Raw genomic sequence first — 12,160 nt, 5'->3', positions numbered from 1 at the left:
TCAACTTGCATGGGAGGAAGGCGACAATCCTGAATTTCCTCCTAACCTCTTAGTTCTGTGAACATTGGTACATTTGCCTTGAGATAATACCACTTTGCAAAGTGAAGTAGCGAAGGTGAAAAGGAGTGATCTCCAACAACCGCAACTTGCTCTTCCCTTTTGTTTTCCGTGAAGTGTGTCTCCCCTCCCCTATCAAAAGGCACGCCTGAAATATGAACTTCACAACCCAAAGGAGATGTTTATTTATTTCTTACTTTATTCTTTCTTTCTTTTCTTCCCCCCCCCAAAAAAAACCCATTTCTGTTAGTGCTACTTACAGAAACATATTGTGTGTGTGTGAAATAATGCAGTGCAGCTAGCTCTCCTCAGCAATTTTAGAACCATTCCCAGTTGTGCTTATCAAAACTGGTAGCACAGTGGTCTGTGATGAATGGGTGTAGGAGAGGAAATCCAGGCATCTTCAAACAAGGATGCCTTTTAAATCTACCAGCGGTGAGGTGCAGACAATTCTGCAAGTTACCTGAGCAAGGAAGTTTACATGACAGTCTCTCAAGACCGACTTCCACATAGATTTACTGACTGACCATTGAACATTAATGGTGTCCCTTAATGGTTTTAGAACAAGATGTTTTGTACGGCAGTCATGACTGGTTTGGATTATATCATGTTGACCAGTATCTCCTGAGCTGTCCGTGTGGGCATGAAATCAACCAAGTATCCAGCAGAAGATTTCTGAAGGCTTTTCCACAGACTCGTTCTGAGGGCTCTTCCTAGAGTGCCCTACTTATGTCCTACACCAGATGACTGCTCTCTGCTGTAATGTCTCTCGATCTTCAGTCTGAAGCAGTTGTTTCTCTGCCCAGTCCAAAGTCACTTCCAGACAGCCTGTTTACAGTCATCCTCACCCGTTTGCACAAAGTTTGCAAGGAAATTGTAGCACAACCTGGCAAAATGCACGCTACAAATGGGAAAGAAACGCACCTTTTGCACAGATGGGGGGTGGGGAGCCTTAAAAGAACAAAACAAAATGACCTCGGGACCTATTGACCACTACAACATGAGCAGACATGGAAAAGGAGGCTAAAGAATTGCCCTCCACTCAGGCTGGCCACTTGGGGAGAAACAGCTTCCCCAAGATAATGGCAGCCTGAGCTCAGGGATGAGAAGGGTTGTCCAGGACAACTTTCTCTGCAAGCCACCCACCCTCCCCAAACCATAGCTGGCTTTCACCGGATGACGGGTGCCGATCGGTCGTTGGTCACCGTTGGGCGCAATTTGACTGTAGCGAAAGGATTGGTACCTCTAGGAAGAAGAAAAAGAAAGGTGGAGATTAAATTTTTGGAAACGCATTCAAGCCAGCCACATAACTCCATTACAACATAAAGGCTACCAACACACTGGATACAATCCGTGGTCCTCAGAAAAGTTGCTGGTGTCAGATGAATTCTAGGTTAATAGATATGGTCAGATATTACCAGATATGGTCTTCCACAGTGTCCTAGTTTTGATGGACACTCAGGGCCATAATACCTCAAGGACCGCCTCTCTCCATATGAACCTACCCAGACCCTGAAATCATCGCCTGAGGGTCCTCCACGAGAGGTCCACATGTTAGCAACAGGCCTTTTCTGCTGTGGCCTTTTCTGATGCCCTTTTAAATGTGTTATGGGAGGAGAATTATTGGGTTATCTGTATTCTTATTTTTATTATGTGTTTTATGTTTCTAATATTGTAATTCTATATTGTGAGCAGGCCTGATATCTACGGATGAAGGGTGGTGTCAGGGTTTCAGGGAGAGAAGAGCAGATGGGGGAGGAGACAGAGAGCGAGGGGGAAGAATCCCAGAGAGATGAGGAGGAGGATGACGATGACCAAAGGTCGTCTATGAGTTTGTCCAGTGAGTCAGAAGACTCCCAGAAGGGAGCCCCCCTGGTCAGACCAAAGGGGGGCCAAGGGGGAAGCAGGGAGGAACAGGGGGGCGAAGGGAGAAGCCTCAGTAGGAGTAGGACACAGGAGCCAGCTTCTCAGCCGGAACGGAGTGAAGGGGGTGGAGTTACCAGGGTGTCAGAGGGAGCAGAGCGTGAAGGAGACAGGGGGAGAAGATCGGAGCAGGACCCTCAGCCGGAAGGGGTGGAGAGTAGCACCGGGAGCAGTGTAGCGGTCGAGAGAAAGGTCAGAAGCAACGTACGCGCGCCAAGTTCAAAGGTAGAGGCGCGCGGAAGTGAGGAGAGCCCTGGGGAGGAGCCCGGCCCCAAAGCGAGAAGGAGGGGGGCGGAGGCGTCAGAGGATTCAGCCTCGGGCGAGTCCCGGCGAGGGGGAACCCAGGGGGGCAGAAAGACCCTGCGGAAAAGGAAGGAGAGGAAGAGGTGGTCCAGCACAAGCCTCTTAAATTGGTGCAGAGGCGGGACAGATTCAGAGGGTACTTCAGCGATCTAACGGTACAGACGTAGAGTCACAAAGTTGGAGTGTAAACGCAACCATGATCTTCAATAAAGACTTTCTGTAAATAAACCGGATTGGAGTTGGGTCTCTTGTGAGCTGGGACCAGACGGGTGGCTCTGACAGTAAGTACCCTCCACAGAACGCAAAAAAATTTTTTTTTTGCAAAGCTCACCAACGGGAGCAGCCATGAGCGCGGAGGAACAGCTGCTTACGCTGAGGAATCAGGTTACCGAACTCACAGCTGCAGTCATTGCATCGCAGAAGAAGAATGACGAACTGGACAAGACTTGCCAGGACCTGCGAACAAGGTGGGAGCAGGCAAGCAGGGCAGGGGTTCCGGGGTCCAGATCGGAGGGCGTTGCACTTGGACGGCGGGGGGGCGCCCTAGTTACGCACTTTAATGGCAACCTAGAAGACTACCCTAACTTCAGGGCAGACGTCGTGTATGCACTGCATTTGCTCCGTCATGATTTTAAAGATGAGGAGGAGAGAGTGGGGTTCATAATTTCGCATCTGCATGGGGAGGCCAGGACTTGGCTGCGCAATTTGTGGCGCGAAGATGGCCCTGCCCGCCGCGATTCTGATGAGTTTATTAAAGCGATGGATGCTTGTTTCCAGTCCTCTGTGGATGTGGATATTGCTCGCAAGCAGATGCACGGACTGCGGCAAGGCAAAGCCACTGTACGTCAATATCATTCTAAATTCTTTGCATTACTAACTGCGTTGGGCTGGGAGAAGGATAGTAAACCCGCCAGAGATCTTTTCTGGGAAGGTCTTAGCCCCCCCGTCAAGGATGAGATCGCCAGGGGAGATAGACCCCAGACCCTAGAAGACCTAGTGCAACGGGCTTTGGCTATTGGAATACGGCATGAGGGGCGTCCGTGGCACGAGGGGGAGGGACCCCAGGCGCGTGCACCAGCGAGAACCCCCCTTTTGTCCCCAGGGACTTCAGCCGGACGCACCCTTCGCCCTTGGGGAGGCAAGGAGAAGAGCCGATGGAAATTGGTGGTGCTAGGGCTCAGACACCATCCAGAGCCCCTGTTTCCGGTGCAGTGAAGGCGAAGCCTCCTAGAGGGACCAGGAAATGTTACATCTGTGACAGTGCACAGCATATGGCCAAAGAGTGCCCCCAGAGGCTCCAAAAGCACACTGCAGCTCTGGCAACAGTGGCAGCGGAAGTGGTGCACAGAGAGCAGCCTCAGGGAAACGACAGTGCCTGGCTGGAAGCGGAGCTACTGGGGCTCAGCCAGGCGGATCTGTAGAACAGTCCCCAGCATCCTTGCACCACACAGACCCTTTACCACCCAAGCCAGCAGTGCAACTCACTGCAACCCTTCAGCTGCCAAATGGACAATCCCTGGAGGTTCCCATCACGATCGATTCGGGAAGCAATGCGGATTTTGTGGGGATACAATTTGTCAAGCAGCATAGCATAGCACTCCTGCCTGCAACGACGCCTCTGAATGTGGTCACAGTGGACGGCAGAAAACTGCTGGGAGGGCAAGTTGTGCAGCAGACGCCTCCCATGGTGATGCAGATTGGAAATCATCGAGAAGTCATTAGCTTCAATGTCACCCACCTGTCAGACACGCCCATTGTGTTGGGCATGAGTTGGCTGGAGAGGCATAGTCCCGCTGTAGCGTGGTACCAGCGGCAAATCACCTTCTGCTCATCGTATTGTGCTCAGCATTGCATCCAAACCAATCAGGAGGAGGGGGCCGAGCAGCAGCTGCAACTGGGCATGGTGCAGGCAGTGCCTCACAAGTACAAAGGATTCTTGGAGGTTTTCTGCGAGAAAGAAGCTGACCAGTTGCCGCCTCACAGGCCTTACGACTGTGCGATCGACCTGGTGCCGGGGGCGCAGCTGCCAACTGCAAAGCTGTATTCCATGTCTGAGGACGAGATGCAAGAGCTCAGGGACTTCATAGAGCATAATCTGCAGCGTGGGTTCATCCGGGAATCCAAAGCAGTGGGAGGCAGTCCTGTTTTCTTTGTGAAGAAGAAGGACACGCCCCAAAAAAGATTGGTTGTGGACTACCGGTTCATCAACAGGCTGACTAAGCCCAAGGCCTTCCCCATGCCCAGGATTGACGACCTCCTAGCGACCGTTAGGAAGGGTAAGATCTTCACCAAGTTGGATTTGCGTGGAGCGTACAATCTCATCCGCATCCGGAAGGGCGATGAGTGGAAGACTGCTATGTTCACGCCTCTAGGCACGTATGAATACAGAGTTATGCCGTTCGGTCTCCAAAATGGCAGCCACGTTTTCCAAGCATTTATGCATCACGTGTTGGCGGGACTCCTCTACAAGAAGTGTGTATGTTTTCTCGACGACATCCTGATCTTCTCGGAATCGCCGGAAGCTCACGAGAAGGATGTAAAGGAAGTCCTACAGAGGTTGAAGGAGCACAGGCTGTACGCCAAGCTGGAGAAATGCCAGTTTGATGTGACGGAGGTGGACTTCCTTGGCTACAAGCTGTCCGACGAAGGGCTGGCTATGGATAGAGTCAAGGTCCAAGCGGTGTTGGACTGGAAAAGCCCACGCAATCGGAAGGGGGTCCAGAGATTCATCGGATTTGCCAATTTTTATCGCAAATTCATCAGAGGTTTTGCAAAGGAGACGGCAGCAATCACGGACACCCTCAGTTCCAAGAAGAAGAAGTTCGCTTGGACGGAACAGGCAGAGCGCTCTTTTCGGAAGCTTAAAAGCCTCTTCGCCTCCGAGGAGCAGCTACTACACGTGAATCCCGGCAGGCCCATGCGGGTGGAAACCGACGCGTCAGACAGAGCGGTGGGAGCCGTCCTTCTGCAGGAGGATCCGCACGGCAATTGGAGGCCGGGCGCCTTCTACTCCCGGAAGCTCAGCAAGACGGAGCGGAACTACACCATATGGGACAGGGAGCTGTTGGCCATTCATGCAGCTTTCAAAGCGTGGCGGCACTTCCTCATAGGAGCCAAGCACACAGTGCAGGTCCGCACGGATCACAAGAACTTAGAGTATTGGCGAACGGCAAAGCTGCAGACCCAAAGACACATGCGCTGGGCAGAATTCTTTGCGGATTTCGACTTCAAAATAGAATACATCCCGGGGGACTCAAATGTTATAGCGGACGCACTATCCAGGAAACCGCAATACCTGGAGGAGACGACACCAATTGCAGCGAAGCACATTTTCGCACCGCAGGCGTGGGCGTGCGCTGCCATCACAGTCGACCTGGACGCAGTGCGACGCGCGTTGCAAGCGGATCAGTTTGCACAGTCCAAGATGGAGGAGCTACGCAACGGGTCGCAAAGCGGCGATGAGTTCCAGTTGCGGGACGGACTCTTAACTCGCAAGGGTGCCCTTTACGTGCCTAACGACGAACTGCGCGCAAAGGTTCTGCAGCAATTGCACGACGCTCCCAGTGCGGGCCACTTCGGCAAGGAGAAGACACTAGAATTAGTGGCCAGGGACTTTTGGTGGCCCCAGATGCGGGGAGAGGTGGCGGATTACGTCGCCAGGTGTGACACCTGTCAAAGATCCAAACCAGTACACCAGAAGCCGGCGGGATTGTTGGAACCGCTGGAAACGCCACAGCAGCCGTGGGAGAGGGTAGCACTGGACTTTGTTACTGACCTACCCAGCTCCAGGGGCAAGACGGCGGTACTGGTGGTTGTGGACTTGTTCACCAAGATGGCGCACTTCATTCCTTGTGCCAAGGTGGCGACGGCAGAACAGACCGCCAAACTCTTCATCGACCACGTGTTCAGAGTGCATGGACTACCGCAGTCCGTCCTGTCCGACAGGGGGCGCCAATTTGTTTCCAACTTCTGGCAGAAGCTTCTGGGTATCCTGCATGTCAAGATCAACCTAGCGTCGGCGAGACATCCACAGACCAACGTCCAAGCAGAGAGGGTCAACGCGATCATGCAGCAGTACCTGAGGTGTTACGCCAATCAGCGACCCGCAGCGTGGGTGGACTACCTGCCGATGGCTGAGTTTGCCTACAACAACACGAAGCACGCATCGACGGGGGTGACGCCGTTCTTCGCGAACAATGGCCGTCATCCCAGAACCTTTCCGAGGCTTATGGCACCGGGAGGGGAGGTGCCTCAAGAGGCCGACCAGTTCGCAGCAGAGTTGCAAGAGGTGCACGAGGAGCTGCGGAGACATTTGGAGCTGGCCAAACAGGCCTATAAGGTGCAGGCGGACAAGCACAGAAGGGAGGGAGAGGACATCCAGGTGGGGGATTGGGTATGGTTAGCGGCCCAAGCGATGCCAGCCAGATCGTTAGCCAAGAAGAAGCTAGAACACAGGCAGCTAGGACCATACCAGGTTGAGGCTAGGATCAATCCTGTAGCATTTCGCCTGGCCCTTCCAGAAGGCTCCAGAGTGCACCCGGTCTTTCATAGGTCGGTGCTCACTCCCTACAAAGCCCCACACAGGTTTCAAGAGTCAGGAACAGTACCAGACCCACGCAAAGAGTCACCCAAGGGGGGGGTCGCCTAGGGCCGAACCACTCAACGAGGTCACAGAGATACTGGACTCGAGATGGGGGGAAGAGGGAGTTGAATACTTTCTCGCCAGAGAGGGCACCCCAGCCACTGCCAATAGTTGGGTGCCAGGCTACGCGTTAGACGAACCCCTTTTGAAAGATGAGTTCCATGCACTTTTCCCACATAGACCCATGCCAGCTGAGTACTTTGATGACTGGCTTTTCACGCCCACATTGTCAGATAGCACGTTCAGGGGTTTCTCTTCCCCCGAGGAAAGAACACCAGAATCAAGCCCGCCCAGGGGATCGTGTTCGGGAGTGGACACGAAAACCCCTTATTGGTGGGAGGAGCAACCAGAGGAGGAATGGCGTAAGAGGTGGATGATGGGTCCTTGGCGGGCAGCACCAGAGGAAGTAGCAATGGGTGAAGAGACTGAGACCGCGTTGGGTGAAGAACCCGGGTTCGAATACACATACACAGAACTGCCAGCAGAGGACATTGAAGTAGACGACCTGTATCCCGAATCTACCCCCGAAGAGCCGCAGCTTCCACGACCTGCACCCGACGAGCGGGAGGGGGGAAGGGGGGGCTTCGAGGGGGGGATGGATGTCAGGGTTTCAGGGAGAGAAGAGCAGATGGGGGAGGAGACAGAGAGCGAGGGGGAAGAATCCCAGAGAGATGAGGAGGAGGATGACGATGACCAAAGGTCGTCTATGAGTTTGTCCAGTGAGTCAGAAGACTCCCAGAAGGGAGCCCCCCTGGTCAGACCAAAGGGGGGCCAAGGGGGAAGCAGGGAGGAACAGGGGGGCGAAGGGAGAAGCCTCAGTAGGAGTAGGACACAGGAGCCAGCTTCTCAGCCGGAACGGAGTGAAGGGGGTGGAGTTACCAGGGTGTCAGAGGGAGCAGAGCGTGAAGGAGACAGGGGGAGAAGATCGGAGCAGGACGCTCAGCCGGAAGGGGTGGAGAGTAGCACCGGGAGCAGTGTAGCGGTCGAGAGAAAGGTCAGAAGCAACGTACGCGCGCCAAGTTCAAAGGTAGAGGCGCGCGGAAGTGAGGAGAGCCCTGGGGAGGAGCCCGGCCCCAAAGCGAGAAGGAGGGGGGCGGAGGCGTCAGAGGATTCAGCCTCGGGCGAGTCCCGGCGAGGGGGAACCCAGGGGGGCAGAAAGACCCTGCGGAAAAGGAAGGAGAGGAAGAGGTGGTCCAGCACAAGCCTCTTAAATTGGTGCAGAGGCGGGACAGATTCAGAGGGTACTTCAGCGATCTAACGGTACAGACGTAGAGTCACAAAGTTGGAGTGTAAACGCAACCATGATCTTCAATAAAGACTTTCTGTAAATAAACCGGATTGGAGTTGGGTCTCTTGTGAGCTGGGACCAGACGGGTGGCTCTGACAGGTGGTATACAAATTTAATAAATCATCATCATATTCTGGGCTTAATAAGTTAGATGTGAACAAGCCCCTTTGCACAAGCCATGAGTGAGCCAGGAAGTCTCTCATTAACCTTAGCTTCCGTTTTAGCCAAACAGCGAAACTATTGTTACTAGACAGTTTTGGAACGATTCAGGGTATCAAACCACTGTGCTTTAATATCCTGGCTTGTTCCAAAGCTGGTGACTGTAGTTTTCCAGTTCAGATGAAACGGGGAAATATGGTGAACTAGATCCTTCCTGTTTTGATCAGGGTTTGCTTGAAGGCTCTGCTGCCTGGGCAGCCAAAAGGCTCCTTCATCTCAGACTATTAATCTATGAATATCTGAATGAGGTCCATCTTTTCATGATATACATTATAAATCATCAAACAACACCATTGAATTAGGTCAACTGGACTGTCCCTTTTTGTATTTGACATCTGCATTGGGAAGTGTTGGGTATTGAAACTCCAGACCCTCCCAAGTGTCCCTATTTTCCAGGGACGTCCCTCATTTATAGAAGCCATCCCAGTTCCCAATTTGATCCTGCAATGTCCCACTTTTCCTTAGGATGTCCCTTTTTTCATTGGAGAAATGTTGGAGGATATGGAGTTATCCAACCCATGAGCTGTCTGAAGGCAATCCTGTATAGGGAAGGGGTTTTTTAATGTTAAATGTTTTGTTATGTTTTTATATATGTTGGAAGCTGTGCAGAGTGGCTGGAGCAACCCAGCAAGATGTGTGGGGTATAAATAGTAAAATTATCATTATGGAATGGGATGTTCCTATTTTCATTGGAGAAATGCTGGAGGGTATGTAGCTCTAAGAGGACAAAATAATACTCTTTGAATGTGTGTAATAGGGGTGGGGAACCTCAGGCCCAAGGACTGAATGTGGCCCTCTAGTTCTTTCCATTTGGCCCTTGAGACTCCCCAGCCTATATCCCTTCCCAAACTGCACCTCTTCTCCCCAGACCACAGCCCTTGCCTCCCTTCCTTGGCTGTGTTTTGCATGACTGGGATGTGTTCTTGAGCTCTGATAATGCCACTCACTTGCCTGGAAGGAGGCTAGGCTAGAGGTGTGTGGGGGTGTGTTGTTTGTGTAGAAACTAATCTACTGGCCACACCCACCATTAACATGTGGCCCCCAGAAAGCCATGTGGCCCTCAAGCTGAAAACGACTCCCTGCCCCGATGAGTGAGTGAGATGTGGCATCATCACATAGTCCAAATAAATATAGTTAAAAGCATCTCTTAAAAGAAATGGCCTTAACATATGCAGGGAGTATATTGTTCAGGAGGAAAAGGACACAAACATTTACCTGGGAAACAGTTCTGGATGATGTTCCCTCCCTGCTGGCTTCTGCAGTGAAGAAAAAAAGAAAAAAAAGGTGAAGGCTGAGAGAAACAATACCTTAGGAATTTTCAACAGAGACAAAATGAGAAAGGAAGGGACATGCAAAACACACAGACATGTATAGGTTCAAGTGGTGTCTGCACTAATGGTTGGCAGCAGGTCAGAAGCGCATCCAATAAACATCCAACCCAATTTTTTTTAAAAAAAGCAACCTCCAATTTACATTCGCTGATCCATTCCTGTTCAGGGAAGTTTTTAATATGTGACATTTTAGTGTATTTTTCATTTCTGTTGGAAGCCGCCCAGAGTGGCTGGGGAAACCCAGCCAGATGGGCGGGGTACAAATAATAAATTATTATTATTATTATTATTATTATTATTATTATTATTATTATTATTATTATTCCACTCAATATCAAACCAGGTTGTTCAGAGTTTATAGTTTTGCTTTTTTAAAAAAATTACTGTCCAGTTGTTGCAATGAAATTTACTGAGGGTGTGTGTTTGCTTGCTCAGTTTGCATATATTCCTATACTGGAGGTTACATCCCCCAGGGGAAGAGGAAGAAGCCTGTAGAACAGAAGTGGCTAACCTTTGGACCTCCAGATATTGTTAGACTCCATCTCCCATCGCCCTGGCCATTGGCCATGCAGTCTGGGAATGATGGGATATACAGTTCAGCAATGTCAGTCACAAGTTAGCTACTCCTGCTCAAGAAAGACTTGCCTACTAAAACATGGAGGACAAGACTCATTCATCACAGAATGGCCTCCTCCAATCTGAGCAAAAGGGACCTCTGCTGCAAGTCCACTGTTGCTTATTGTTGCTGCTTTGTTCTCCAGGATTTCTTACTTGCACGGACGGCAGCCCTAACAGAAAACTTGTCTGAAAAGGGAAGTCATGTCAAAATCCCTCCTACACATGGTAAGCTTATGAAATCCAGATCTTCCACACATGGGAGATTGTGACTTGGGAATGCTTTCTCGTCTGTTCAAGCTCTCTAGAAGTCTAAACACTTCAGCAACACACCCAAGGCTGTGTTCACACGAACAGAAAGAAACAGCATTAGGCCCTCCAGGTGTGGTTATTCCAGAGGTTGGACTGGTTTTCATTGGCATATGTTCTTCTGTTACTCATATTTTGTTTATTTATTTGTAATACCTATTGCCCGTCATATATATAAAGGTAAGAAGCCTTGTGCATTCATGATCAGGACAGTTATACATGACTCCACTTTCAATACTGATTATGCCTGCATAAATTTCCAGGCAAACATACTGCTTTCTTTCCAATCAGTCAATTTCCTGCTGAAATTCTGTAACTTTTTACATTCCAAGGTTGTTGAATTTTTGCCCTGCTTTTGTCATGCTGTAGTGCCCCTCCAGGTGGCCATAATACGATAACACTGGGGAAGAATCACAGAGCAACTGGAACATTGTGTGGATGGTCCAGTATAATGCCACAACCAATGCATTATTATTGACTCAATGACAAGTTGGCCCACAAATGCCAAACTGGGTGGAGTCTTTTGTCGCCATAGCCCAACAGAAGTGTATTCTACCTGGCAACAGCTCTCCCGAGACCTGCTGCATAAGGTGTCCAGAATTTGTGGACTTCCTCTTCCTTTTCTTCCTCTGCACGCCCCCTGCCAAATTTCCTCAACTCTCTGGAATAGATTTTCAGGGTACAGAAGGGCAGCATTGGATGCTCCCCAAACTCCACTGAGCTTTAGCTCTGTAATCAATCATTATTGTGTTTTCTGGTCATTCTCAATTTTAAAAAAAATGGTCCCAGTTCCATCTGGGCACTCCCTGTCATAGCAGCAAGCAAGCAAGCAGTATTGCTGAGAGCTGTTTTGGCAGCCAAGGAGAGAAAGATCAGGTCTTTGTCTTTCAGCAGTGCAGGATAAGTTATTAATCTTCTTTAACCAGGGAGTTGTTAATAATTAACAACAACAACAACAACAACAACAACAACAACAACAACAATTTATTTATACCCTGCTCATCTGGCTGGGTTTCCACAGCCACTCTGGGTGGCTCCCAGCAGAATATTAAAAGCACGATAAAACATACAGTAAAACATTAAAAACTTCTCTAAACAGGGTTGCCTTCAGATGTCTTCTAAACGTCAGAGAGTTGTTTATTTCCTTGACATCTGATGGGAGGGCATTCCACAGGGCGGGCACCACTACCGAGAAGGCCCTCTGCCTGGCTCCCTGTAACCTCACTTCTCACAGTGAGGGAACTGCCAGAAGGCCCTTGGAGCTGGACCTCGGTGTCTGGGCTGAATGATGGGGGTGAAGACGCTCCTTCAGGGATACTGGGCTGAGGCCATTTAGGGCTTTAAAGGTCAGCACCAACACTTTGAATTGTGCTCAGAAACATACTGGGAGCCAATGTACTTTCTTCATCCAGTGGAGTCCAACTTTTGTAACATTATGAACATGGGAGTGTAAAGGACATCTTTTATTTCATA

The 12,160-nt window shown here is 50.4% G+C and overlaps 1 protein-coding gene across 4 annotated transcripts in view; it reads right to left on the bottom strand.

The window, feature by feature from the left end:
- Positions 1-236: 236 nt before the first annotated feature.
- BAIAP2L2 (BAR/IMD domain containing adaptor protein 2 like 2) overlaps positions 237-12,160 on the bottom strand; it is a 32,654-nt gene continuing 20,730 nt past the window's right edge. For all 4 annotated transcript variants that reach the window (XM_081928309.1, XM_081928310.1, XM_081928311.1 and 1 more), the window contains 2 exons: positions 9,648-9,688; positions 237-1,302 (listed from right to left, as the gene is read on the bottom strand). In XM_081928309.1, the coding sequence (XP_081784435.1) occupies positions 1,227-1,302; positions 9,648-9,688 (117 nt within the window). In that variant the 3' untranslated portion in view covers positions 237-1,226. The remainder of the gene's footprint in view (positions 1,303-9,647; positions 9,689-12,160) is intronic.

This window comes from Podarcis melisellensis (assembly GCF_964234715.1).
Source record: "Podarcis melisellensis genome assembly, chromosome: 10".
Taxonomy (NCBI): Eukaryota; Metazoa; Chordata; class Lepidosauria; order Squamata; family Lacertidae; genus Podarcis; species Podarcis melisellensis.
The sequence above is the reverse complement of the archived record's forward strand: the minus strand, read 5'-3'. Positions and strand labels throughout refer to the sequence as shown.